Source organism: Podarcis melisellensis (genome assembly GCF_964234715.1).
Source record: "Podarcis melisellensis genome assembly, chromosome: 2".
In the NCBI taxonomy this organism is placed as follows: Eukaryota; Metazoa; Chordata; class Lepidosauria; order Squamata; family Lacertidae; genus Podarcis; species Podarcis melisellensis.
This window is the reverse complement of record NC_138529.1, coordinates 41,701,244-41,726,382: the sequence shown is the minus strand read 5'-3', so window position 1 is coordinate 41,726,382 and position 25,139 is coordinate 41,701,244. Positions and strand designations below refer to the sequence as shown.

The 25,139-nt window shown below is 42.3% G+C and overlaps 1 protein-coding gene across 1 annotated transcript; it reads left to right on the top strand.

Annotated features, from left to right (window-relative positions):
• Positions 1–1,228: 1,228 nt before the first annotated feature.
• Positions 1,229–17,469, top strand: LOC309363698 (C-type lectin domain family 4 member G-like). Its single transcript, XM_081900076.1, has 9 exons — positions 1,229–1,380; positions 6,545–6,667; positions 8,158–8,220; positions 9,534–9,587; positions 10,244–10,306; positions 11,352–11,441; positions 13,437–13,588; positions 14,717–14,823; positions 15,363–17,469. Exons 1-9 carry the CDS (start codon positions 1,290–1,292, stop codon positions 15,499–15,501), a joined length of 882 nt encoding a protein of 293 aa, XP_081756202.1. The 5' UTR covers positions 1,229–1,289; the 3' UTR covers positions 15,502–17,469.
• The last annotated feature ends 7,670 nt before the right edge of the window (positions 17,470–25,139 follow it).

The following is a 25,139-nucleotide window of genomic DNA, read 5'->3' as shown; positions in this document are numbered from 1 at the left end:
GGCACATGAGATACAGGCCATGAGGGCAAATGCTGCAGCTCCCACTGAAAAGCCATTTGGCAAGAGTGAGAAGGCCTCCCAGACACCCAAAGCACTGCTCCTCCATGCTGGGAACAATCTTGGGCCTATCAAGATCCCCCTTATATGAAGGAGATCTATGTAAGGTCAAATGGGTGAGTGGATGGGCAAATCTATCAATTTTGGTTTCTCATTTTTATAATTTTAAATTCAATCCACCATATTGTCACATTAGTTAGTGATTTACTTTTTTAAAGCCCTCATGAAAATCACCAGCATTTTAGCACAAATTTCACCTAATATACACATTCTTGTGTGCAATTTAGTCTAATATACTTTTTTTGCAAAGCCATTTTCTATAATATAATGCACCATTGCCTGTTATTTTCACCAACACATGCATTTTTTATGCACACCTTAGTCTAGTGTATGTACATATATTAGTACACATTGCTTGGCTGGAGATCTGCCAAGTAATGTGTTCTAATAATATACCGTATACATATATATATATTAGTGCTGTGATCACTAGGCTATTTTGGTTCCTTTGTTTTATTGCTGGACCCATGACTCCAGCTCCTGACAATGTATTTCTGGGGCTGGCCTTGAGGTCCATTCCCTTTCTGCTCCAGAGTCCTCACCCGCATCCCCAAAGGCAAGAAAACCATGACACCAGGTGACTTCCTTATGGCCTTCAGGTTATGGAGGTTGTAACTCCCACCAACCCTGACCATTGGTCTTGTTGGCTGGGAATGATGGGAGTTAAAGTCATGCAACGTCAGGGAGCCAAAGGTTCCCCTCTCTTGTTGTAGATACTGCTGGAGCATTTTGGACTAGCAATAATCAGAATGGAGACGCCCACAGTCATCATCTGCCTGTGGTTTGTAGGTGTCTGAATCAGTATGCCAGTCCCCAACTATAGGATCACCATCCCTACGGAATACCAGTGGCTGGAGGATCTTTATAGACAGGCCTCTTTAGCTGCAGGAGTTGTTCAGGACAATATTGGGTTGGCATCACTTACAATGGATGAGCTTAACCATCATTTCTGAGGATGCCCTGTGAATCAGTGCCTTACAGTGCAGATCCTTACATGAAGATTTCCAAGAATTTCAATGCAGAAGTGACAGCCAAGAGAAGTAAAAAGAGGAAGGGTGGTTGGTTGGTTGGTTGGTTGGTTGCATGCATTTCCTTTCCTGAGAAAAGTCCACAAAATCTTAGATGGTATTAAAGTAGCTGACAGCAGAGATTGAGACAGAGACCAACAGGGGATGGCACAAGGTGGAATCTACAGGAGGTGCGAAGAACCCGAGAACGTGGAAATCAACGAGAAAATGGAAAGCTTCTCATCAAGAAAAGCAGGTGATTACCAGCTGCAGAATGGGCTCAGGAATCATCACCACTCTGATTAAAAACCTGACTTTTGGGGGAAAGGGATTGATTTGTTGGAGATAGAGAGGAAGTGACTGCCAGCCTCTATAGCAGTGGTGGCGAACCTATGGCACGCATGCCAGAGTGGGCACTCAGAGCCCTCTCTGTGGGCACGCGCACCATCACCCCAGCAGGGTCGTTGCTGGGGGCTGGCAAAGTGGGCAGCCGCTCCCCCCCCCATGTCGCTACAGGTGGGAAATGCTCCCTAGAGTGCCTTTATCTTGGTTGTGGTCAGTGCTTCTCTGCAAGAAGACCATTGCAAGAAATCTGTTTTGAGAGGGGCAGTAGTTACACCTTTACTGAAGAAGCCTCCTCTCAGCTTGGTGATTTTGGGAATCACAGACCAGTTTCAAATCCAACAGTTTTGGCTAAAATGGTTGAGCGAGCAATGATTCCATCTCCATGACTTAGGGTTGACTTAGGGCTCACCTGCTTGACCCACCACTTTCCCCAGGGGGGAACCCACTGTTTACCTCTGGATCAGAGCAAAGTCAAGTGGGTTTTCTGTGGAATGATGTTTATCCTGATTTAGAGATGAATAACGGGTTGCAAAGGCAAAACCTCCTGGACCTGTGCTTTTCCTTCTCCAGGTGACCAATGTGGTCTGTCGTCTACCTTCTTTCAGCTGATATTATCCTTTAATATAGGCGTAGCCAACATGGTAATATTTCTGGGTTAGCGGAGTCTGTAACCTGCAGCGTATGTAACCTGAAGCGTATGTAGCCCGAGGTACCACTGTATAAGCGTCCAAATAGCCACTTGCAAGCTGCCCATGTTGTGAGAGTGGGCATTCATGGCCTGAGAAATCCTCAGCTAAACGGGGGTGCAGTCTGTGGGGTGGCAACAAGCCTGTGCCCCCAGGCATGGATTTTTGAGGGGGAACGAAGCAGGCGCCCCTGGCAGGTGTCTCCAGCTCAGTCTGGCCCGGTTCTTCTCTCCTGGCATTGGAGGAAGCAACACTCATGGAGAGGAGCACCCAAAATGCCATGTCAACTGGTTGAGCTCTCCCCTGCACAGGTGGGCAGGTGGTGCAGATTGTCCATGCTTGACTCCATGGAGAGGCGGGGTCACTCCAGTGGTGTCGGCAGCGAAGGTTGGGGTGCCACTGAGAGATCCTTCCATACTCTGCCCCCCGACGTGCCCACCCACCTCTGGTGCATGCACCCACTCCCTGGCATGCATGTAAATCCCTCTGGAGGGCATGCACCTGTCAAGGGCACCTGGAGCTCGTACTACGTAGCTGCAGCTAAAACAACCAGTTCTGCAAAGTGCTTTACAAACCTTAATTCTATCTTCTCCATGTTGGCCTAGTTCTCCCTGTGGTGGTAAACTTGTGCATCTTCAGACTGCTGAAGGGATTCATGTGGCTGAGTTCTCTTTGATATGAAACAAATAAAAAAATATGTAAGCCGGAGACCAGGGAGTGAAGGTTTCTAGCCTAGCCTTCTGTCTTGCATGCTGGTTGTCTCTCTCTCTCTCTCTGTGTGCGGTTATTTATTTATTAGTATGCAAGAGCATTAAATAATGTGAGCTGCCATTTATAGTCTGAAGTAGAATAGTTCAGACACCAACTTAGCGCCCATGGGGATGGCTGGATTTATAATGGTGCCTGCAAGGGGCCAAGACTCTGAACTTTCTTTGTCTTTTAAATTAAGCCTTTAGCCTTGCTAGAAGGAAGGACTGTACACATAGCATACATTTCAGTCACAGGACCTTCGCCAAAGAATTCTGGTATCTGTAGTTTGTCAAGAGTGTTGAGAATTGTTGCTCTGTGTGGGTGAACTAATGGTTCCTAGGATTCTTTGAGGGAGGAACCATGGACTTCAAATGGGCTTTAAATGTATGGCATATCATACCCGCCAACATTTTGAAGCCAAAATCCAGGCCGCCACCTTCCTGTTTTTTATTGCGGGAGCATGGCGGCCATTTTGGTTGTCGTAATCTTCCATGATTTCACACTACAGTACTTCCTCCCCCCCCCCAAGGTGCCTTTTTTTCGGGCACGGCACAAGGTCACGGCCCTGAAAAAGTGCTTTTATCAGGGCAAAATCATGGGAGATCATAGCAACCAAAATGACTGCTGTGCTCTTGCGATAAAAAACAGGATGTCCCGTTTTTCCCGGGACACTTGCTGGGTATGATATGTATGCAGCCAAATCTATACAGCAAAATATATATACAGTCATACCTTGGCTCTCAAACGCCTTGGTACTCGTACATTTTGGCTCCCAAATGCTGAAAACCCGGAAGTGTTCCGTTTTCCGAACTTTTTTGGAAGCTGAACATCCAACGCGGCTTCCGCTTGAGTGCCAGAAGCTCCTGCAGCCAATCGGATGCTGTGCCTTGGTTTTCAAACATTTTTGGAAGTCGAACAGAATGTTCGAGAACCAAGGTGCAACTGTACAGCCTTCTAAGCACTTTCTGTAAGATAAGCCAGCTTAGTTTTTCCTGCCCCTCGGCATTTTTAGTCAATGAGTGAAGTCAGAACTGTGACTGATGATTGAGAGCCAGGGTGGTGTATTGGTTAGAGTGTTGGCTTAGGACCTGAGAGGCCAGGGTTCAAATGTCCACTCAGCCATGATGCTCATTGGGTGATGTTGGGCCTGTCCATATCTCTTATCCTAACCTACCACACAGGGTTGTTGTGAGGATAAAATGGGGAGGGGGAAACCATATTTGCCACCTTGATTTCCTCGGAGGAAAGGTGGAATATAAACAAAACATAGAAGCATACAGTGCTTTTGGGGGGGGGATGCAGGGGTACGCATACCCCTAAACATTTTGTGAATTTTTGTACTTCTGCCCATTTACTGTATTCATTTTTCCCACTTTGAACTATAAAATGGTGATTTTATTGAGTCAAAATGAGAGAATCCCTAATTTATTTTTTTTAAGGAAAAAAAGCACTGGAAGCATATAAAGCATAGAATTGTAGAGTTGGAAGGGACCACAAGGTTCATCTAGTCCAACCCCTTGCATTGCAGGAATCTTTTGCTCAACGTGGGGTTCTAACCCACAACCCTGAGATTAGGAGTCTCATGCTCTACCAACTGAGCTATCTATGACCAGCAAAGTATGTACCAGAGGCTGGCTGAGCATCTAGAGCAGCCTTTCTCAACCTGTGGGTCCCCAGATGTTGTTGAACTACAACTCCCATCACCCCTAACTAGCAAGGCCAGAGCTCAGGGATGATGGGAGTTGTAGTTCAACAACATCTGGGGACCCACAGGTTGAGAACCGCTGAATTCTAGAGGATGGTAGTATGAGGGAGGCACCATGGCTCAGTGGATCATTTCTAGTATCCTTCTTTTAAAGGATCTGTTTGCAGATGATGGGGAAAACAACCTCTGCCAGGACCCAGGAATGCTCCTGGGTGCTAGATGATGCTGGACTAGACCTCAAGGCTGTTTCCTGTTTTCCTCTGCCCACAGCAGTATCTTGTGATTGCAGCTGGATGGCACTTCCTTGCGCAATGGCTCACAGAGGCAGAGGCCTGGCTATTGCATGAGCCAGTCGCTGGGTGCACAGCTGGCTTCCTGCTCTTCCCTTCCCTTTGCGGTTTTGCTCCTAGAGAGAGAGTTTCATGTTGTGGGGGGAAACAGCTGCTTCCTGATTTCAACAGCTTGGGGGAAAGGGCCAGAGGACAGGCAGAAGGAAGCTCTTTGACTGGAATCAACAAGATTTAGGAGGGTCCTGAGTGTGGTGCACACTGGGAATTGAAGTTTGACAAAGGTGCTGAGAATGATCTATTTGACATCTATATCCTGCCCTTGCCCCATCCTACTCACCCCACCTTCAAACTGAAGATCTCCAGACTTTTTTTCTGGGGAGAAGGACTTTGACTGTGCATGTAGTGTATATTTAAAGCACATTCTTTCCCTCAAAGAATTCTGGGCACTGCCATTTCTCAAGGGTTGCTGGGAATTGTAACTCTGTTTGGGGGTAAACTACAGTACCCAGAATTCTTTGAGGGAAAGAATGTGCTACAGATATGATTTGAAGGTATAGTCTGTACACAGCTTCATTACAGGTATAATGTGCACAGAGCCCGACAGTCTATTCATTTAAGATATTTATATGCTGCCCAATATTGTAGGTTCTCTGAGTAGTCTACTGTATCTCAAAGAGCCTGACCCCAGCGTGAGGCAGCTTCCCTTGACCTTATATTCACAGCAGCATCTTGTGCTTGAAGCAAGATGGCTATTTGTGGCTCAGTGAAACCAGATGCATATAACTGGTTTAGTACTAACTTGTGCTTTTCAAAAACCAAGAACTCATCTGCCCCGCCCCCCCCGCCCCCCGGTTAGGCATGTAGAGTTAGGTCTTGTGTGCACCTGCATCTTCTGTGGCTCAGAAATACTGTTTACAAGGAAGTTAGAAGGAGCTAGGTTGAAGCGCTGCAGAAGTACAAATGAAAGAACTGTAATCTGACAGTGAAATGGTACATTTCTGTTGCTCTTGTACCATATTTGACCAGCAGCACTGTGGGCTGTAAACATATTGCTCAAAGTTTAGCGGCCATTGCCAGTGTTTCCCCACCTCAGAAGTTTGAAAGAGATAATCAGTGTGAAATGGAACATAGCATAGCTAAATCTGTCGGACTGAGCAGTGCCTTTTTAGAAAAGTCAGAATGCCCGTCTTCCAGAAGTGAAGTACCTTACCATAGAAGTTACTCCTGGAGAGAATTTGCTGTTTGAAAAGATGCATGAAGTGTCCCCAAGGAAAGTATTAGGACTTGTGAGGGATGGACAGGGACACCGTTGAATTTCTCACAGGACTTCCAGGAAAATATAAGGGACTTTCATTCATCATTCAGAGTGTTGGGCCACACAAAATGCAATAAACTTTGGATTCACATAAACAGCCTGTGACTGTGTGACTATTTAGGAGCATTTGCTATCACCTTGTGTTTCCAATACCTTGTGTCCTTGCCTGAATATTTTATCACTGCTTTCTCAGTCAGGTGGTGGTGCCATTTTGTCCCTTGCCTCAGGCAGCAAACTGCCTAGGGCCAGCCCTGCCTAGCTCCACCCTTATGAATTTTCACTTCCTACCACTGCAAATAATTCACACGATGTGTTTTTGCTGTCCACAGGTGGTTTCCTGCTGCAACATTGCAGGTGTGGTTCAAACGAAACATCCATATCCGTCCTTTTCATTGTGACTGCTGCCTCATTTCTGCTGTGGACCATAATCTCTGCTGTTTTGATTTCAAAAAGTATGAATTCTGCAGTCAATGGCTGCTTTGTTTATGTGAAGTCTGAAAGACATGCCGGGCCGAGAGTTGTGGGGGGGGAGAGGGTTGCAGGGAGAGCACAGAGAGCAGTGGTGGGATAAACTAGAGTTTGCGACAGTGGTTCCCAAACTCTCCCCCTGGTCACAGGTCACTTGAAGATTGTTGGAGTTCTTGGTGGACCACTAGATGATTGTTCCTCCTTTTGTGGCCATTGTAACACACAGTACTAGATGCTGTATGATTTTTAATTGTATTTTACTATATTATAGATTGAATTCCAGAGAATTCAAATTGTAAGTGTTCTTCACAGACATGCCACAGACCACCTGAATTAAGCATATGGACCTCAGTTGGCCTGCGGGCCACAGTTAGAAAGCCCTTGCCCTGGAGCACTTTTAAAATCATTGAATTTATCTCCTGATTGTCAAAATATGTTTGGGTTACTATTTAGAACCAGACTCTCCCTTGAATTTTACTTTCAAAATATTCCCAAATCATGGAAACCAAACCCATAAATTATAGTGTTTCAGTAATGTTTGTTAAAGCGAGATGAGCGCAGCAACCCCAGAGTCGTTCGCGACTGGACTTAACTGTCAGGGGTCCCTTTACCTTTAATGTTTGTTAGAACATTGTAGAAACATTGCAATTTAAAAAAATGCTTACTTTTTAAATCCTTGACTGAAAACTGATGATCAGTTTGTTGTAAGGGAAAGCTGCTTATGCACTGATATGCCCAAAACATCCTGAAGCATGCATAGGAGATATTGCTCTTCAGAGGTCCAGGAAGCAGGACTTTTATAAGGCAAAGTGTTGCTTCATTGATGAACCTGATAACCTCCTAATGTAACTGAGGTGTGGTGAATGAACTCTCTCTTTTGTTTATGACAAGGATGAGGAGTTACAAGTTGGCTGAGCCTCCCCACCGAGCCCACTGACCTCTCCCCAGCACCATGAAAAAACCACACACCAGAAACAGAGATGACTTTAAACTGGTGCTAGAAACCAGAAGTTTATTATGCTATCAAATACGCTGAATATTTGCATCATCAGGGCTGGCCCGCCCATAAGGCAGACTGAAGCAAACACCTCAGGCAGCGGAAACTTGCAGGGTGGCGCTGTGAGGGTGCCCTGCCCACACCTGCTGCCACCAGGGTAGTGTGGTGGCAGCTTCTGGTAAGATCTCGCCAGAAAACTGGCTTGTTCCTGAAGAAGACAATCAGTTGGAATGTGCTCAGTATACTCCACTCTACAATAAATGTCTGTTTACTAGCACTAGTTGGGAGCAATCTCTTTTTAAAATAAAAAGAAAAGAAAAGTCCCCAAACAGTGTGGTCTTTCCTATCTTCTCCAGGAAACAGCCACCTATCGTTGTCAAATGGTAATGCTGGCTGTGCCTAAGTGAAGATAAAAACTGCTCTTTCTATAAACTCCTTAGGTTCAATGACAGTGACCAGACCTTCGTATTGTTTCAGGTTTGGAGATGTCCACGCAACTAGAACAGCTGCGTGCCAATCAGTCCATGCTGCTAACAAATGGTAACCATTCAGTTTCGCTTTTTCAAATGGTTAATTGCTTCTGTCTCATTCCTACCCCTATATCTAGGAGTCAGCTTTTAAAGAGGGGCCTTTAATAATATGTACGTACGGTTGGCTCTCTAGCCATCCTGATAAAGACATTCAGGATGGAATGGCTGAAGGAGAGGAAATAGGTAAAAAGGAGTTCTAAAATTCAGGGTTACACAGCATTCAGTCCTATTCAGACCCATGGAGATCAGAGGATATAAGTGAGTCATGCCCATTAATTTCAGAGGGTCTACTTTGAGTATTCACATTGGATACAACCCACAATTATTACTTTAGTTCCTCTGTATTTGAAGCCTAAGGTTTTACTTTCCACAGTTATGGTTTTTCAGAACATCCCCATAGCCCACTTCATTTTTTAATTAATTCAGTCTGTCAATAATAAAGTAGAACTTGACAAACTCCCAATACAAAATTGTATTGGGCGGGGGTAGGGAGAGATAGCAGTAAAAATGTTATCCACAATAAAAAGTTATAACCCTTTCTGTGAGGGGAGGACTATATTAATGTTCATTTGTGTGTGTGGGGGGGGGGGTGCTGTCTTAAAAAGGAATTTCTAAGTGGAGCAACAAAACATTTTCTAAGCTGAGCCCTTCTGGACATCTCAGTGGGCACATTCGTGCATGCAGGCTCATCACACCCAAACTGCAACATCAAGTGGCAACTTGCTTGTGTGAAACAAATACTCTAGGAAACATCAGAGGTGGAGTTTTAATGCAATTGCCCTTCACTTCAAACACAATGCCTCTGTCAATGGAGGCAGTTAGTATGTTCATCTGCACCCAGTCACTGAGCGATGCACATGCACCTGTGTGAATCAGCCGGAACGGGAGCAGTTTTAGTACTTCCAGTCCTTGCACTCCATCTAAAGCCTGCAGAGTGCTTCATACCTTATGGTCTTTGCTAGTTGACTTCATTGACAAAAGAGTGCATTGGCATAAGAGCAGTGTACCATGGTCATGCAAGGTACTAGGAACTCATAATGCACAGAGGAGGCAAGTTAGTTAGGCCTTCTGCGCTACTCTGCCCACCTTGAACTGAGGTAGTCTGGATCTCCTAAGAATGTATTACTAGAGAAGCAGATCTCTTTTACTCTCTGATCCTTTTGACAAATCGAAACTTCTCACCTCTTCAGAAAAACTGCATGTTCCTCCTATGTACCTCCTGATACCCCAGAAGAACTGTTCAACTCAGAAGCATGGCCATGTTGCTCAACACATAGAAACTGAATGAGTGCCTCCTGAGTAACTGAATTCTGTCTTTTCTAGGCTCCAAGATGGAGAAACGGCTAGAGGAGATTCATTCTAGTCACTCTTCATCTGGTATGCATTGACTTGGCTGTCACCCCTGCTGGTGTTCCTATTTTCTCCCTCACTTCTCGACAATCTCTAGTTGCTACTGACTTTCCTTCCTCCAATCCTCACTAAGTACTGTTACGGATGTCAGGTGACCATCCTTCATTAGACTGATTGCTTGATAGTTAGAGATGATTGGTGAAATTTCCTGAAGGGCATGGTATAAATCCCTAACATAACTCATAAAAATATTTTTCTCAGCAGAAGCTAATGCTACCTTAATATGTGTTTCTTAAGTTTGATAGTTTTGCTGCCTGGGAAATTCACCTGTATGGTGGGATCTGAAATCAGGATTCTGCAGGGATGTATGTTGGAGAGAGTTGCTGACCTTGTTGAGTTTGGGACAGACAGAGGCATTGATGCTGTTGTTTTGGGTGACCTGAAGAAGGGACAATGGTTGTGCTGCCTGCTGCAGCAGTTGATTTTCTTCCACTAGGCTCTTTTCATATATTTGTAATATCAGTTCTGCTTACAAAGATACAGTAATTTCCCAATATTTTCTTATGTGATTGCACTCAATTCTATAGTACTACCATAGGACAGCGAAGTGTAGAGAACTGAACAGTACCCTTTTGCCAAATGCAGAGATTGGAAAGTAGCTGTTATCTGTGGCTTTCTTTTAGAATCTGAGCTAAGTAAGGCCCTGAAGGCACTGGAAACTAAATATGAGGAGTCACAGAAGAATGGTAAGTATTCTTTGTTTCTGCTGGGAAAAGAAGGGAATGGGTGGAACTGTCTTCAGGCAGGGATATAAGAAGGCAACATTTTCGATTCCATGCTGTATTCCTTGCACACAGCACTGCTTCTGTTCCACTGCAGTTCATTTTCTGCCAAAAGCTATATTACTTGTCTCGATGACCACTAGGCAACATTATGTACTTTTAATAATTTAAGTAATCATGTAAATTATGTAAGTGACATTAAAGGTAAAGGTAAAAGGACCCCTGACCATTAGGTCCAGTCGTGACCGACTCTGGGGTTGCGGCGCTCATCTCGCTTTATTGGCCGAGGGAGCCGGCGTACAGCTTCCGGGTCATGTGGCCAGCATGACTAAGCCACTTTTGGCGAACCAGAGCAGCGCATAGAAATGCCGTTTACCTTCCCGCCAGAGTGGTACCTATTTATCTACTTGCACTTTGACGTGCTTTCAAACTGCTAGGTTGGCAGGAGCTGGAACCAAGCAACGGGAGCTCACCCCATTGCGGGGATTCGAACCGCTGACCTTCTGATCGGCAAGTTCTAGGCTCTGTGGTTTAACCCACAGTGCCACCCGCGTCCCTATAAGTGACATTACCATTGCATTATTCCACACTATTATTTTTAGTGTAAAGTAAACACAATGCAAATGCAGGAGGCTGGGTGTAATCATTTACATATTGTCTGCAGACTGAAAGAAACAACAAGAGTGCCAGTTGTATTTGCTGGATTGGTTTCCATTCTGGACATGGGATGAATAAGTAAATATTGGCAATTTCTGCTCTTATTTCTTTTATCATCAGAATTCTCTGACCTCCCTACCCTTAGGGAATCTCAAAAGCAGGAGTTCTTACAGAGTTTGAATTTCTCCTACTTAAATTTATGGTGTGTTCCCTGTGTCAAATCAGTAACCTGAGCTCTACTTGCCATACTTCTCAATGATCATTCTTTCTGAATGACTGTTTCTGCAACTTTTCTTTTTCCAGACCAAATTCACCTCTCATTTAACTCCCCTTTTTAATCTTTTCCCCCTAGGGAATGAAAAGCTGCGTGAACTATCTAGAGACAGCAGCCGTTCCTTGGCTGAAATTGATAAGATAGAGGATGCACTACTGAAGATTAATGGTAAGACATGAGACTTCTTCTGCCCCTGAGCTAATGTAAGTCAGGGAGGCAAGCGGGGCAGACTGCTGTGGGCTGGACAGAGCAACACTTCAGAAGATGCGGAGATGCCCAATCTGCAGCCTAATAAAGGCAGTGGAGGTGAAGGAGCAACAGGTGGTCCCACGGTGGGCAAGTGAGGAGACATGTGAGAAAAACTGAAACACAGCCAGAAGGGAGTCTAAAGCAGGGTGGAGCCAGAAAGAAACACTGATAGAAGGGGAAGAGGGGAAGAATCAAGGCAAAGACGTGAACGTGATTGCAGGCAACAGGAGGATAGAGGGAGAGGCTGTGTACACACCACACATGTAAACCACTTGACATCTCCCAAAGAATTCTGGGAACTGTCATATGATAAGGGTGCTGGGAATAGTAGCTCTGCGAGGTGTAAGCTACAGTTCTCAGGATTATTTGAGGGACATTATGTGCTTTGAATGTATGATGTGTACACAGCCAGAGGTAAGAAAGTGGACATAGAGACTGAGAAAGAAAGCAAGAAGAGCAAGGAGGGCACTGAGACAGAGAAAAGAAGCGCAACAGAAGGGAACGTGCAAGATGGCCACAAAGGAAAAACTAGTGGCTTAGGGAGATAATAGATCCCTGGGAGCTGGTGGAAGGACTTCCAATGTCTTATTCCTTCAGATACAGTGCTCACTCCTATGCTGTGGAAAACCAGGGTCAGAAAGATCCTATTGGCCTTGGGACCCATATGATGTGATGATACTGTACTTTTCGCTCTATAACACGCTCCCGACCATAACACACACATAGTTTTTAGAGGAGGAAAACAAGAAAAAAAATATTCTAAATGAAACAGTGGATGTATGATTTTTGTGGTTCATGCTGTGGCCACAGACATGTGATCTAACGGTGAGTTTGGGGTAGCCCAATGCAAAAATCCTGAGGATTCATGTGGATCCATGTTTGTAACCACGTTTTTGCACCACTGCGGACCCAGGCAATGTGATTTTTTTTGGTGCAAACTGTAGCCATGGACATGCTATGTGATCTGATGGTGAATTTGGGGTGACCCAGTGCAAAAATCCTGAGGATCCATGTGGATCTGTGCTTTGTAACCACGTTTTAAGTGTGGAGGGAAGGAAAAGCACTCAAGGGACAAGGAGCACGCGTGGGGTGGGTGGAGAAGGATGCTGCTAAGAATGCAGAAGAGGGGTTTAAGGGTGTAACGGCTCCTCTCCTCTCCCACTTTGCTCCTTTAAAGAAGCAGGCTCTCTGTCCCTCTCTCCTCCTCACTCAGTAGCTCTTCTCCCACTTTGCTGTTTCAAAGCGAGCCACGGAGGAGGGCAGGAAGGGGAACCATGGATCCTCTGCTCATGACTGCAGCAGATCCCCCCCCCCCGCCATCCATAGGCATTCGCTCCGTAACACACACAGACATTTCCCCTTACTTTCTAGGAGGAAAAAAATGTGTGTTATGGAGCGAAAAGTATGGTAATTAGTGAGGGACAAAGTGACCCTGTTGTGATTCAGAATTGGGCATGACCCATCCTCTGATTGGTCGTAACACAAATTAATGTGGTGGATACAAATTAACATGTCAGATTCTTTCAAGGTGATTGGTTGTTCCATAGTTTTGTATCCAAACTTAAATGGATAGGTTCCTTTGGCAAAGCATTAAAGAGTTATTATAGTAAAAGATTCTAGCATATGCAGACAAATTAATTTTTCTTTTCTTTGAGTAATTAAAGGAAGCATCATCTGAGCATGTTTTAACCACATAAGCTGCAAAGGTGCAGAAAAGAGAAAAGGACTGATAATAAATCTCAATTTTAATTACAAACAGTTCTACGATTTTGATGGATCAGAGCTAGGAAGGATGTAGTATGGACTGTGTGATTACAATTTTTGGCAGCACTGCTAATAATGAACATAAACATCTGTAGAAGGGTGTTCTGTTTGTGATCTGGTTGCTTTAATGTCTCTGCTATTACATTATAGCTTCAACCTGCCAAGTTTGTCCAAATGGCTGGTTGTTCAACAAAGGATCATGCTACAGTTTTCAAGTAAAGCCTGGACCATGGTCTCATGCCAGGAAGGCGTGTGAGGATGAACGTGCCCTTTTGGTTATTATCAATGATGACGAAGAGCAGGTAATTCAAGGTCTTTGTGAAATTGTGACAGCCCCATCCTAGCCACCCTCTGGGTCCCTTGGCATCTGAGGAGGAGGAGACCAGGCCACACCAGTGTGTACTCTTTTGCTTGCACCCATCATTCCCATGTTTGAGGTACTTGAGTATCTGTTTGCAAGGCTGCCCCTTACCAAATAGCCTCCAAAAGTTCCCTGGGGTCTTTCTGAAGCCTCTTTATCTAGAGGGAGATTAATGCATTTAGGTGTCAGGGTGTTTACATTAAGCTGAGACCACAGTGTTTAAGAAGTGTATCTGCTGGCCAGTGTTTAAGAAAGAGGGTGGGTTTTTCTTATACCATAGCAATCTCCAAATGCTGTGCTTTTATTTTCCCCATATACGAAAATGGCAACTCGGGGATGCTGAGGGAGGCTAAACCTACCCACCTACTTCTGGTGAGCCCTATGCTTAGGGTGAGTGATAGATTTTGCCAATCTCAGCTATATCCCAGATGTCATTGAATAAATGTAAGTAAAGAGTAGGATGGAACACTCAGAACTGGCTTTTACAGACACACAAGTAGGACTCACAACAAAATGTTGCGGTATATCCTTGCCTCTTCACAGGGGTGCTGCTCTTCAGACAGCCATCCAGCCATGCCTTCCGCTGGGATACTGGAAGCTTTTAAAGGGCCAGGCAGGCCAACTCACTATCCCGCTCACCAACTTTGAATTTTTCTTTCCCAGCTGGCACCCAACTTGCTGTGATTCTGGTGCTTGAACGTCACTGGGCTTGTTGTTGTTTGTTGTTGTTGTTGTTTTGTGGGAGGATTTGCCCTCTTTTGGTGTTTCTTAAAACATTTATGTTGCAGTGATTCATTAAGATTTCAAGGAGAGGTAGTTCCCAGCACTGTTAGTTACACAATACAGTATCTTTAAGCTTTTTAAATGAGGCATTGAACATGGGCCTTTGTACCTGTAAAGCTTGTGTTTGATACAGAGGCGTGTAGTCAGTCATGTTTCTGGCAGTGTGAGCTTGATGTTGCATCTCAGCCTTACATTTTGAGAGAACACTTTGTTACTAGTTGTGGTAGGATGTATATTCCATATTGTACATTTCAACTCCGAGAATTAAATGTGGTTTGTGTTTCAGAGTTTTCTCAGATTATACCTAAAACAAAAATACTACTGGATTGGTCTCCAAGACATTGAAACAGAAAACAAATTTACCTGGGTGGATAGAAGTACTGCAACTTATACGTAAGTCTAGCATCAACTTTATTCCATTTTTAAACCCAACCTGGGTGGAATCTACACACATATAAAAACCATTCTGAAAATGCTTTTAAATTTTTTTTCCATAAGGCTCACCATCTCCATTTAGTGTCACATTGTATATTGCACTTAAAATACACTTAAAACATTTTATTTGCAGCTGTATAGCTGAGTTCTAGCTACTTCTGTGCCTATGGGTGAAGGAGTTTGCTGACAGGCTGCTTTTGGAAGGTGGACACATTGACATCCCATTGAAAGAACTATTCCCTGTGTGGGTCTCCCAGCTGGGAGTCAGGGTCAGAAATTCAGCTAGCGAGGCTACACTGGTTTTCATTAAAAACACCAGTAAGAGGCTAGCATAAAGTCTCCAAACACAAGATGACACATTTCTTCTCTTCTTTGATCCAAGGGGGCTTGGTCATTCACTGCTGGGCATCAGGTAGGGTTCGCTAAGGTCTATGAATCTATCTCACTAGAACTGATTAACTCTGCCATTTGTTTATTTGTTATATTTCCATATGCAGCAAGTGGGGTGCAGGGGAGCCGAATAATTATGGCCACGGGGAGGACTGTGTTGAGATGACACCTAGAGGCTGGTGGAATGATATTCCATGTGGCAACGACATAGATGGCTGGATCTGTGAAAAGCCATGGAGCTGCTAGCTGTGTGACCAGCAGGAAGAGAACTCGACATGAGCCAATCATCATGACTCCCTCGCTCTGCTCTTCATTCTCACAGACCTTCCAACAGTCACTTCTGGCTAGTGGGTGGGTGTAGCAATCGCCAGTACCAGTTCATTAAAACTGAGGTGATGAAATCCAGCCAGTATTACATCAGTGAGTCAGTAGAAAGCTAGGACTCGCCATACGATTTTTAGCTCTTGTCCATAACCCACTAGAACTCACTGTCTTCCCTGGGAATAAAAGCCGGGAAAATAGCTGGGGATAAAAGCCAGAGTTCTTGTCTTCCATCCTAGCCCCTCTTCCTTCTATAATAACATGCTAGATTAACCTAGTTCTCACATTCACAAATTCAAAACCTAATGAAACATTCATTGAAAAGCCCAATGATTTAGCAAGTTCTCTCCCCCCCCCCCCCCCAGCATATGAAAAGGAGAGGATGATATCTGAGACAGGGCCTTCTTGGGAGTGGCATTTCCAGGCATGAGCCAGGGGGTGGGGGATGGGGGACAGCTGCCCCCTCTAGATCAAATAAAACAATAGAAATACTTAACTAACTGACCAATCACATTGGTTCTTCCCTACACTAACAAAAGTCCTGACCCCCTAACAAAAATCCTGGCTACGCCCATGTCTCCAGAGAGGTCTATTTGATCCCTACATTTTTATTATTTCATTGCTAGCAGATCTTTTTCTCTATTTTCCTAGGTTTTAAAATCTGAATTCCCTCATGAAGCTCTTATGATGCTCTTCTAAGATTTCAGATCCTTTTGTTTGTTTTTTTAAACTCTATATCTTCTGGGTTGTTGCCACACTAGCCCTTAATTTTAATTTTTACAATAAAATACAAGGTGTGGACATGAAAATTTATTTAAGGTATTACAAGGCATCTGCATCTTTAAACACTTTTAATTTGCACACTAGTCCCTTTTTATTGCCTTCTGTTGATGCCAACTACTAGGTTAACGAAGAATAGCTTGTTAACTGCCCCTTGAGTAATCTCTCTCTTCATGTCAGTTTCTGTTCCTGCAAGAGGAAAGATCCCTTTTATTTATTGGATCTTTCTCTTGTTTTGTTCTTCGTTTGTTTGCTTTTCTCTTTAAAATAGTGAAATGGTACTACAATAAACTACTTTCATGTTTTTCTGACTTTAACCCATGGCTGCCATCAAGAAAAGAAAGCCAGTGTTTTAAAATTTAGGCTACCTTCTCTAGGCAATGTCCTCCATGGCTGCTGTTGCCATGAAGCAAAGGAAGCCTACATGTTAAAAACAAAAACAAAAAATGAAACAGAACAAAACTAAAAACAAGCTGCAGTTTTCCTTCTCAGCGAGGCATAAAAGGAGGTGAGGTTGTCAGATTGGTGGGGGTGACAAGCAGTGCAAGAAGGGCCATAGCTCCTCATCCATCCACCCACCCGCCCGCCCACCCGCCCATCCATCCATCTCTATGTGTGCAAAACTTAGTATTTAAAGCTCCTCACTCCATGGGAACAGAAACTGACATTACAGTAAACAGGAGAGCCTATAGGAGCAAATAGAAGGCTATTTGTAATTCTTCCACCAGGATTGCTAGAAAATAATAAAATGCAATGGATTTGTAATAAATAATCCTCCAGTTGTTGTTGCCACTAGCCTTTGCAAAATGGGTTTTAACTTATGTATAATAGTAGATGAGGATCTTTGTAATTCTCTATTCTTTCATTTGCTGTGGATTGTGGGAAAGCAAGGTTCAGGAGCACTCAAGTGTGCAAGTGTTCTTCGGCAGTTATGAAATCTCCTTTGATGCTTCACCAAACTCAAATCTGAGTCTTTCTTAGAGGAAACTAAGTTCCTTCTTTTTCAGCTGGCATTTGGTTTCTGTGGTTGGACCACAAAGAGGTCTACCGTTGCTCAACTGTTTGTACAAATGGTCCTGTATAAAATAAAATAAAAAGTGACTAATGTGTTTACATGCTTTGAATCTCTAAGGCAGAGGTTGCTATAAATTCAAATAAAAAATCAAAATAAAGAACTGTCATGGATAATGTTGCACAGGTGGGACAGGCAGCGGCCATTTTATGCATTTGATTGGCGCATGGCAGGTCATTTTAGACCTGGAAAATGGGGGAATGGGGGGTGAGAATGGGGTAGACCAGGGCAGGCCTATGTGCGGGTCCCAGGGACACAACCCTCGTGCAAATCGGGAGGGTGTGTGTGCCTGTATATCCTCAATTCAAATGCACATTTGAGGCCCTTCTTGGGCTTTAATTTCAATGATGTTCAATGAGTGTCCAATGAGTGTTTTGCTGAACCGAAACTGCAGCATGGAGGGTCAAGGTGACAGCTGTTGGCAGATGGACATAGGAAATGACAAAGCCATGCTCAGCAAGGGGCAATTCTGTTTGGATATAGTTTGGGCAATCGGCTTTGACTGTTATCCTAAATCGTGGTTTTTAAAATCTACAAGAGCCCCCATTTGTGCTGTTCCACAATACGCCCACATCTTATGAATGCCTCATTTCTGCTTCACCTGGCTTTACTCTCCTCTGAGAGGCAAACTGGAACTCCTGACCACTTTTCCTTTTGTGTGTGTTTGTGTGTAGGGTGAAGAAAGTTTGTTATCTCTCTGGCCCTCTACTGATTGCCCATTCATTGGAAAACTGTAGGTGCACTGTAGGTAACTCACAGTAGATTTGGGATCATGTGGAATTGGGACAAGGAGTGTTGGAGAATTCTAACAAAAATGAAAACAGGAACAGAAATTGCTGATGTTCACTTATGAATCCCATTCTGGAATGGAAGTCAATCCAGGGAATACAATTGGTATTTGCTGTTGTTGTTTTCAGTCTACAAATGATATGGAGTATGCTTTTTCCTCTGTTTCCATTATGTTTCCTCTGCATTGAAATGAATGAGGTGGAATAATGTAATTTCACCACAGTGGACGGTGAAATGAATAACATAGTTTTGGGTGGAAGGTGAACTACAGTGAAATGGAATCAGTGATGCATGTGATGAATTCACGTGACAACATTGAATTAGGTTAATGGGCTAAAATTGGCCACAACTTTATTGGTTACAGGTAAGAGCGGTATTGGCTTAGGCATTGGTCCTATCAGACTATCCAGCTTCAGCCTGTTTGCATGAAGACCAGGAAGGGTTAACACCAGCAGGGGGAGCGCTGCTGATGCACATCAACTAGGTACTCCCCCGGGGTCACGGCTCGGGGGCACGCTTTAGGCCCTGACCTCCATAGCCTTCGGAGGAGGCAATGCACCCCAGAATCCTTTACCGGACTACCCTTCAATAAATGAGGGAGGTGATGGCGCTCCCTCCCCATCTGCATAACAATACCGCTACCAATGCCTAACCGCCAAAACCAAAGGAGTTGTGACGATTTGCTTCGAGGTAGGTGAAAAACCAAATGGCTGGTGCCAATTTGCCAAGTGGAAAAAAATCCTATCAGGCCCCTTAACAGCGACCAACCATTAAAAGAGGGAGATCCCGGGGCCGCGCTTGCCTTAAGTGAGGCAAGCCACACACCCCGAGCCAGACGATTGGCTGGCTCGGGGGTGATGCGGCCCGAGGATTCCCCTGATTGCGCTGGGGCTGGAAAGATTGGGGGCATGAAGCCCGCAACCCCACCTCCTCCTTATGTCGGAAGTGGCTTTGTCCAAAAGGGGAATGGGAAGCCTTGAGTCGGGATTGTGAAGAAATCAGGTTTGGCATTTGCTAAAGCAAACTAGCAAACAAAATTGACAAGGTGCTGCAGTTTGGCGGTTCTTGACTTGTGGCTTAACAAGCTGTGCTGGAAGCTATTCAAAAAAGTTGGGCAGAAATAATAATGTGCAGCTAGGAAAGTTGCAAACAAGCCACCACAAGGGTATTTTGCCTCTTTGAGGATCATTTGCTTGTTACAGAACCCCTTGGGTGTGAATCCCTGGGGTGTCATTAAAAAAAACTAGATCCAAACAAGCATTCCCAGCAGACAAAATCCCACAGTTCCCTGTGTTGATGACACAATGAGCTCCCTTAACAGTGAGCAAAGTGTAAAGCAGAGACAAGGCAGTGGGACAGTATGCTGTATACACAGAAGGGCCTAAGAGAAACCTCAAACCAATGAGAAATCCCTACACGCCACAACTAGTCCCCATTCACTAAACTCAGTGCACAGCTTGCTTGGCAGAACTCTTCTTCTTCAGTAATAATACTGTACTACTAATAATTTATTTCTTATCTTCCCTCACCCTAAGGTCCCAGGGTGGGTCACAGCACTTAAAACAAAATGTTAAAAACAGTTTAAAATAAATCACAATCCAGGCCCCTTCTACTGATCTTAAGACCCAATAAAGGGTGTATAGAAGGAGATGGCCTTTTAGACACTTGGGGGCTAAGCTGTTCAGCACTTTAAACTCTAAAGGCAAAAGCAACAGAAGAAAAACTTATTTCAATGGGAGTTAAAATAGATGAAAATGTGAAAATAGCAGCTGAGTTATCAACCCAGGTCAACAATTTAGTACAAAAAAATTCAGATCTGACGAAAATAGTGCTAGACCTTAAAGGTAAAACACAGAACCTAGAGGAAGCTCAGAAAACAATACAAAATGAAAATAGAGAGTTGAAAAGGGAATGCGATAAGATAAGGAAAGAAACAGCAGATCTGAAAGCACAGCAGGATTCAACTTTGGACTCTATTGCGATGTTGCAAATGCAGAGAAGGGAGAATACCCTAAGATTCAGAGGACTAACAGAGCATACAGAGGAAATAACTGATAAAAAATTCTCAAAAGAGCTAGCAGCTTGGTTAGACCTAGAAGAAGCAGAAGTAGCACAAAAAATAGAAAAGGCATTCAGAGTCAAATCCAATGTAGCAAAAGCAAACAACTGGCCAGCTGATTGTTTAGTCTCTTTTAACTCTATGGATTTCAGAAATAGAATTTTACAAGCTAGTAACAAGAAGAAATTCCAATCGGAAGGTAGGAAGGAAATGATATTATCATCCGCAAGATTATTCCAAATCGGTTGATAAAAAAGAGAGAAGCTTATAGACCTCTGGCCGAGGCACTAAAGGCAAAGGTAGTGGACTATAGGTGGGAGTACCCTGAAGGCATCTCCTTTTTCTTTAAAGGGAAACGTAGAAAGTGCTTGTCGGCATTAGATGCGGACAAGTTCTGGAGAAAGTACCGGAAAGACCTTGGAGGAAAAAGGCAATTGTTGGGAGAATCAGAGGAAACTGAACAAACAGTTTAGAGTTAGGAGACAGATCTAAGAAGGGAATTTATTAAATGTATACTGAGACCTTGAATGTGTAATTTTTATTATTATTATTTTTAACCCGTTCATAAGAAATAAAGTATAGATTATAAATTTATTACTTGGAACGTAAATGGTTTAAATGAAAAATCAAAAAGGAACAAGGTGGAACATATTCTGGTTAAGCAAAAATATGATCTAATCTGTCTGCAAGAAACTCATGTAGCGGAAAAACATAAAAAAGTATTAATAAATAAGAGATTGGGGCTTCAGTTTATTGCATCAAGTAAAGAAAAAAACAAAGGGGTGGTAATCTATGTAAAACCTCAGCTGGAGCCAAAACTGCTTTACAATGATGAAAAAGGCCGAACAGTGATTATAGAGGTTAAGATCAATAATGAAAAAGTGATAGTTATTGGAATTTATGCACCAAATGAAAGAAAATCCGAATTCTATCAATTCCTGGAAGAAAAAGTCATAGAATATTTGGGGGGGGGGTTATATTATTAGGAGATTTTAATGGAGTAGTCAATCCAAACATGGACAGAACAATAAAGAAGAAAGAAAAGAGGCAGAACAAACTCCCAACTACATTTTTCCAATTAACAGAACTCCTGAATTTGTTTGACGCTTGTAGGTTTAAGAATCCAACAGAGAAAGAATTTACACATTATTCAGAGCCACATAAATTGGCGGGACGAATCGACGCCATCTGGACAACAAAGGATTTATTAAATAATATTACAAAAGCAGAAATCCATCCAAGGACAATTTCAGATCACAGATCTGGGTTAACTTTAAAGGAAAAGAAGAAAAGGTTAAAAGGTGGCAACTTAATGAGAGTATGCTAAACGATGAAAAAATTGTACAGAAGGCCAAGCAAATCTTAGAAGAATATTTTAAGTTTAATTTAAATCAAGGAGTAGATCTAGAGACGGTTTGGGACGCGGGTAAAGCCGTCATAAGAGGCTTCTTTATACAACAAAATGCATTCCAAAGGAAAATAAAGGAGAAGAAGAAAATGGAGATCGAGGAAATTAGAAAAAAGGAAAGGATCCTTTTCCAAGAACCAGATAATGAACTAATTAAGCAAAGTATAAAAATTTTACAGACGCAATTCTCCATGATAATAAATGAAGAGATAGAATGGAAGATAAAATGGTTGAGACATAGAAATTTTGAGTTTGCAAATAAACCTGGCAAACTTCTGGCCTGGCAATTAAAGAAGAAAAAGGAAGATAGAATTATCAATAAAATTAAAATTGAAGACAAATGGATTCAAGAACCAAAGGAAATTAGTAAAAACTTTGCTAGTTTTTTCGGAAAACTATATAAAGAAGGTCCAGAGACTCTAGAAAAAAATAATTGATTATTTGGGCAAAAATAAACTACCAATAATACCTAAGGAAAAAACTGAAATTTTGAACTCACCAATAACAGCTATGGAGGTGCAACAAGCTATACAGAGATCAAAATTAGGAAAGACACCAGGCCCAGATGGTCTTCCAGCTAATTACTTTAAAAAGCTAGAACAAGCATTATTTCTTCCCATGAAAGACCTAATGAATAATATTCTGGCAAATGGAAAGCTTCCGAAAACCTGGAAGGACAGCTTTATTACTCTTATCCATAAACAGGGAACAGATGCTTCAAACATGGCCAATTACAGACCCATTGCACTGCTAAATAATGATTACAAGATATTCGCAGACATTCTTGCAAATAGATTAAAAATGGTGCTGAAAGAGATAATTCATAAAGATAAAACTGGATTTCTTCCCGGACGATTTATGCAATCCAATATTAGATGTGTGATTAATGTATTAGAATATTTGGATATTAAAATTGATAAACCAGCAGCTATTATGTTGGTGGATGCTGAAAAAGCTTTTGATAACGTGTCCTGGAAGTTTATGAAAAAATTAATGGAAGAAATCGGACTGGGAGAAAATATTTGTAAAGGAATAAATGCCATCTATTCGGAACAATATGCAAAATTGATCATCAACGGAAGAATTACTGAGGAGTGCAAAATAAACAAGGGAACCAGACAGGGCTGCCCACTGTCTCCACTGATATTTATCTTGGTGATGGAAGTCTTGAACAATCAGATAAGAAAGGATCAGCTTGTTAAAGGCATCACTCTGGGAAACAAAACATATAAAATTAAAGCTTTCGCGGACGATTTACTTGTTATGACTGAAAACCCTAAAGAAAGTCTGAAAAGAGTGCTGGAACTGATTAAAGAATTTGGAGAAGTGGCAGGCTTTAAGCTGAATATAAGAAAACCAATAATGCTTGTTAAAAATGTAACCACAGAAGAAAAGGACAACTTAGAAAAAATATTGGGCCTGAAAATCTCTTCAAAAGCAAAATACTTGGGTATTTGGATCACCCCCAAGAACATAAGCTTATTTCAGGATAATTACACCAAAACTTGGTTAGAGATTAGAAAAAACTTGGTAACCTGGAGTAAACTAAAATTAACATTTCTGGGTAGGATTTCCATTATAAAGATGAATGTGCTTCCAAAATTAATCTTTTTATTTCAAATGATTCCAATACTGGGTGAAGCAGGTTGTCTCAAGATATGGCAAAGAGAAATTTCCAAATTCCTGTGGGAAATTCCTGTGGGAAACCTAGGATTAAGCCCCTGATCTTAATAGACATAAAAGAGAGAGGAGGCTTTTCCCTACCCGACCTAAAACTTTACTACGAGGCAGCCTGTTTCACCTGGCTTAAAGATTGGTGCACGTTGCAGGATCCGGACCTCCTGGACCTGGAAGGTTTTGACAACCGTTGGGGATGGCACGCCTACCTAATATATGGAAAAGCGAAAATTCATAAAAAAATTTGCCAACTATATAATAATAAAGTCACTCTTTGCTGTATGGGAAAAATATAAAGACCTGATGGAGCCTAAAGTCCCGTGGTGGACTTCTCCAGTAGAAGCCATAGCAGTAAAACGGAAAAATACTCAGGAAAGCTGGCCAACATATAAAATACTTCTAAAAAATGAAGATAACCAAATAAAATTTAAAAACTTTGAGGAAATAAGAGAACACATTTCAGACTGGTTCCAATACCATCAGTTATTTGAAAAATTTAAATCTGGCAAACAAAAGGGGTTCTCAGCAGAAATTTCCCGATTCGAATCTGATCTTGTAAATTCTAAAAGAAAAACTCTTTCCAAAACAGTGGCAATGGTGAGGTAGTCCCAGGATTTTGGCCATTCAATAACCATGGCCCAATGGGAAAATTTATGGAAGATCAATTGGAAATTCACAAACTGTTACATGATTAGAGAGAACTTTCAAAAAATGCAACATCGATGGTATCTAACACCATGAAAACTTTCAAAAATGTATAAAAATGTGTCAAGTAATTGTTGGAGATGCGGAGACTCAGGAACATTCTACCATATGTGGTGGATATGTAGGAAAATACAGGTATTCTGGGAGAGTATACATGCAGAACTGCAAAAAATGCTAAAGATCTCTTTCGATAAAAAACCAGAGGCCTACCTCCTGGGAATAACAGATTTGGATATTCCACAAAAGAGGAAGGGTATCTTTTTATATGCGACGGCGGCAGCAAGAGTTTTGATCGCAGCAAAATGGAAGAGTAATGAAATCCCCTCTATACAAGATTGGATCCAAAAGCTGACAGAATATGCCAAATTAGATGGTTTATCAGAAAAAATAAATAATAAATCAAAACAGGAATTTGTTTCTAAATGGGAGGTTTTCAAAGAATATCTGAAAAAGAAATATAGTAGTTTAAATTCTGTTGCAGCATTCGAGGAACTTCAGTAATAGTTGCTAGGTAGATAGAAGAAATTAGATTTATTGAGAATAAGTTTAATTATGAAAAAAATGTGTATTGGCAATAAGTAATATGAATTTGAAATATGGAATAGACGGGAAGTTGGATTTTTAGTGTTAAGACCAATAGATGTTTTATTGTTTGTCAAGAAAATTATGTGTCTATGGTTATTTTTGTAATTTGTGTGTAATTTGGTATTTGTGTTTTTTTGTGGGGTTTTTTCTTGTTGTATAAATAAATATTTAAAAAAACCTCTAATGTGAGTTTGTGTTAAGGAGGAGAAAGTGTGTAATAGCAGGAAAACCCAATCTGTTTAAAGCATCCTGGATTATTGTTTATAGAAGGTTTAATCAACCTTGTCTTAGTTTCCAAGTTTAAGCTGCAAAGGATGGTACTCTGCTGATCTCACTTACGTAAGCAAGGAAGGATAATAACTAAACAATATGTCCCCTCATAGGGCCTACTGCCTCCTACAGTGATGATGCTTGTCATGTACTTTGCCACTGCATAGCTGTCTTTTTTTCTTATTAAAGGAATATGTGTACCCATCTTTTGAGGGGGC

Excerpts from the sequence above, each read along its gene's own strand:
- LOC309363698 (XM_081900076.1), top strand. The coding sequence starts at position 1,290 with ATGGCACAAGGTGGAATCTACAGGAGGTGCGAAGAACCCGAGAACGTG. Across the intron at positions 10,307-11,351 it reads TGAGGAGTCACAGAAGAATG|GGAATGAAAAGCTGCGTGAA; the intron begins GTAAGTATTCTT and ends TTTTCCCCCTAG. Across the intron at positions 14,824-15,362 it reads AGAAGTACTGCAACTTATAC|CAAGTGGGGTGCAGGGGAGC; the intron begins GTAAGTCTAGCA and ends TTCCATATGCAG.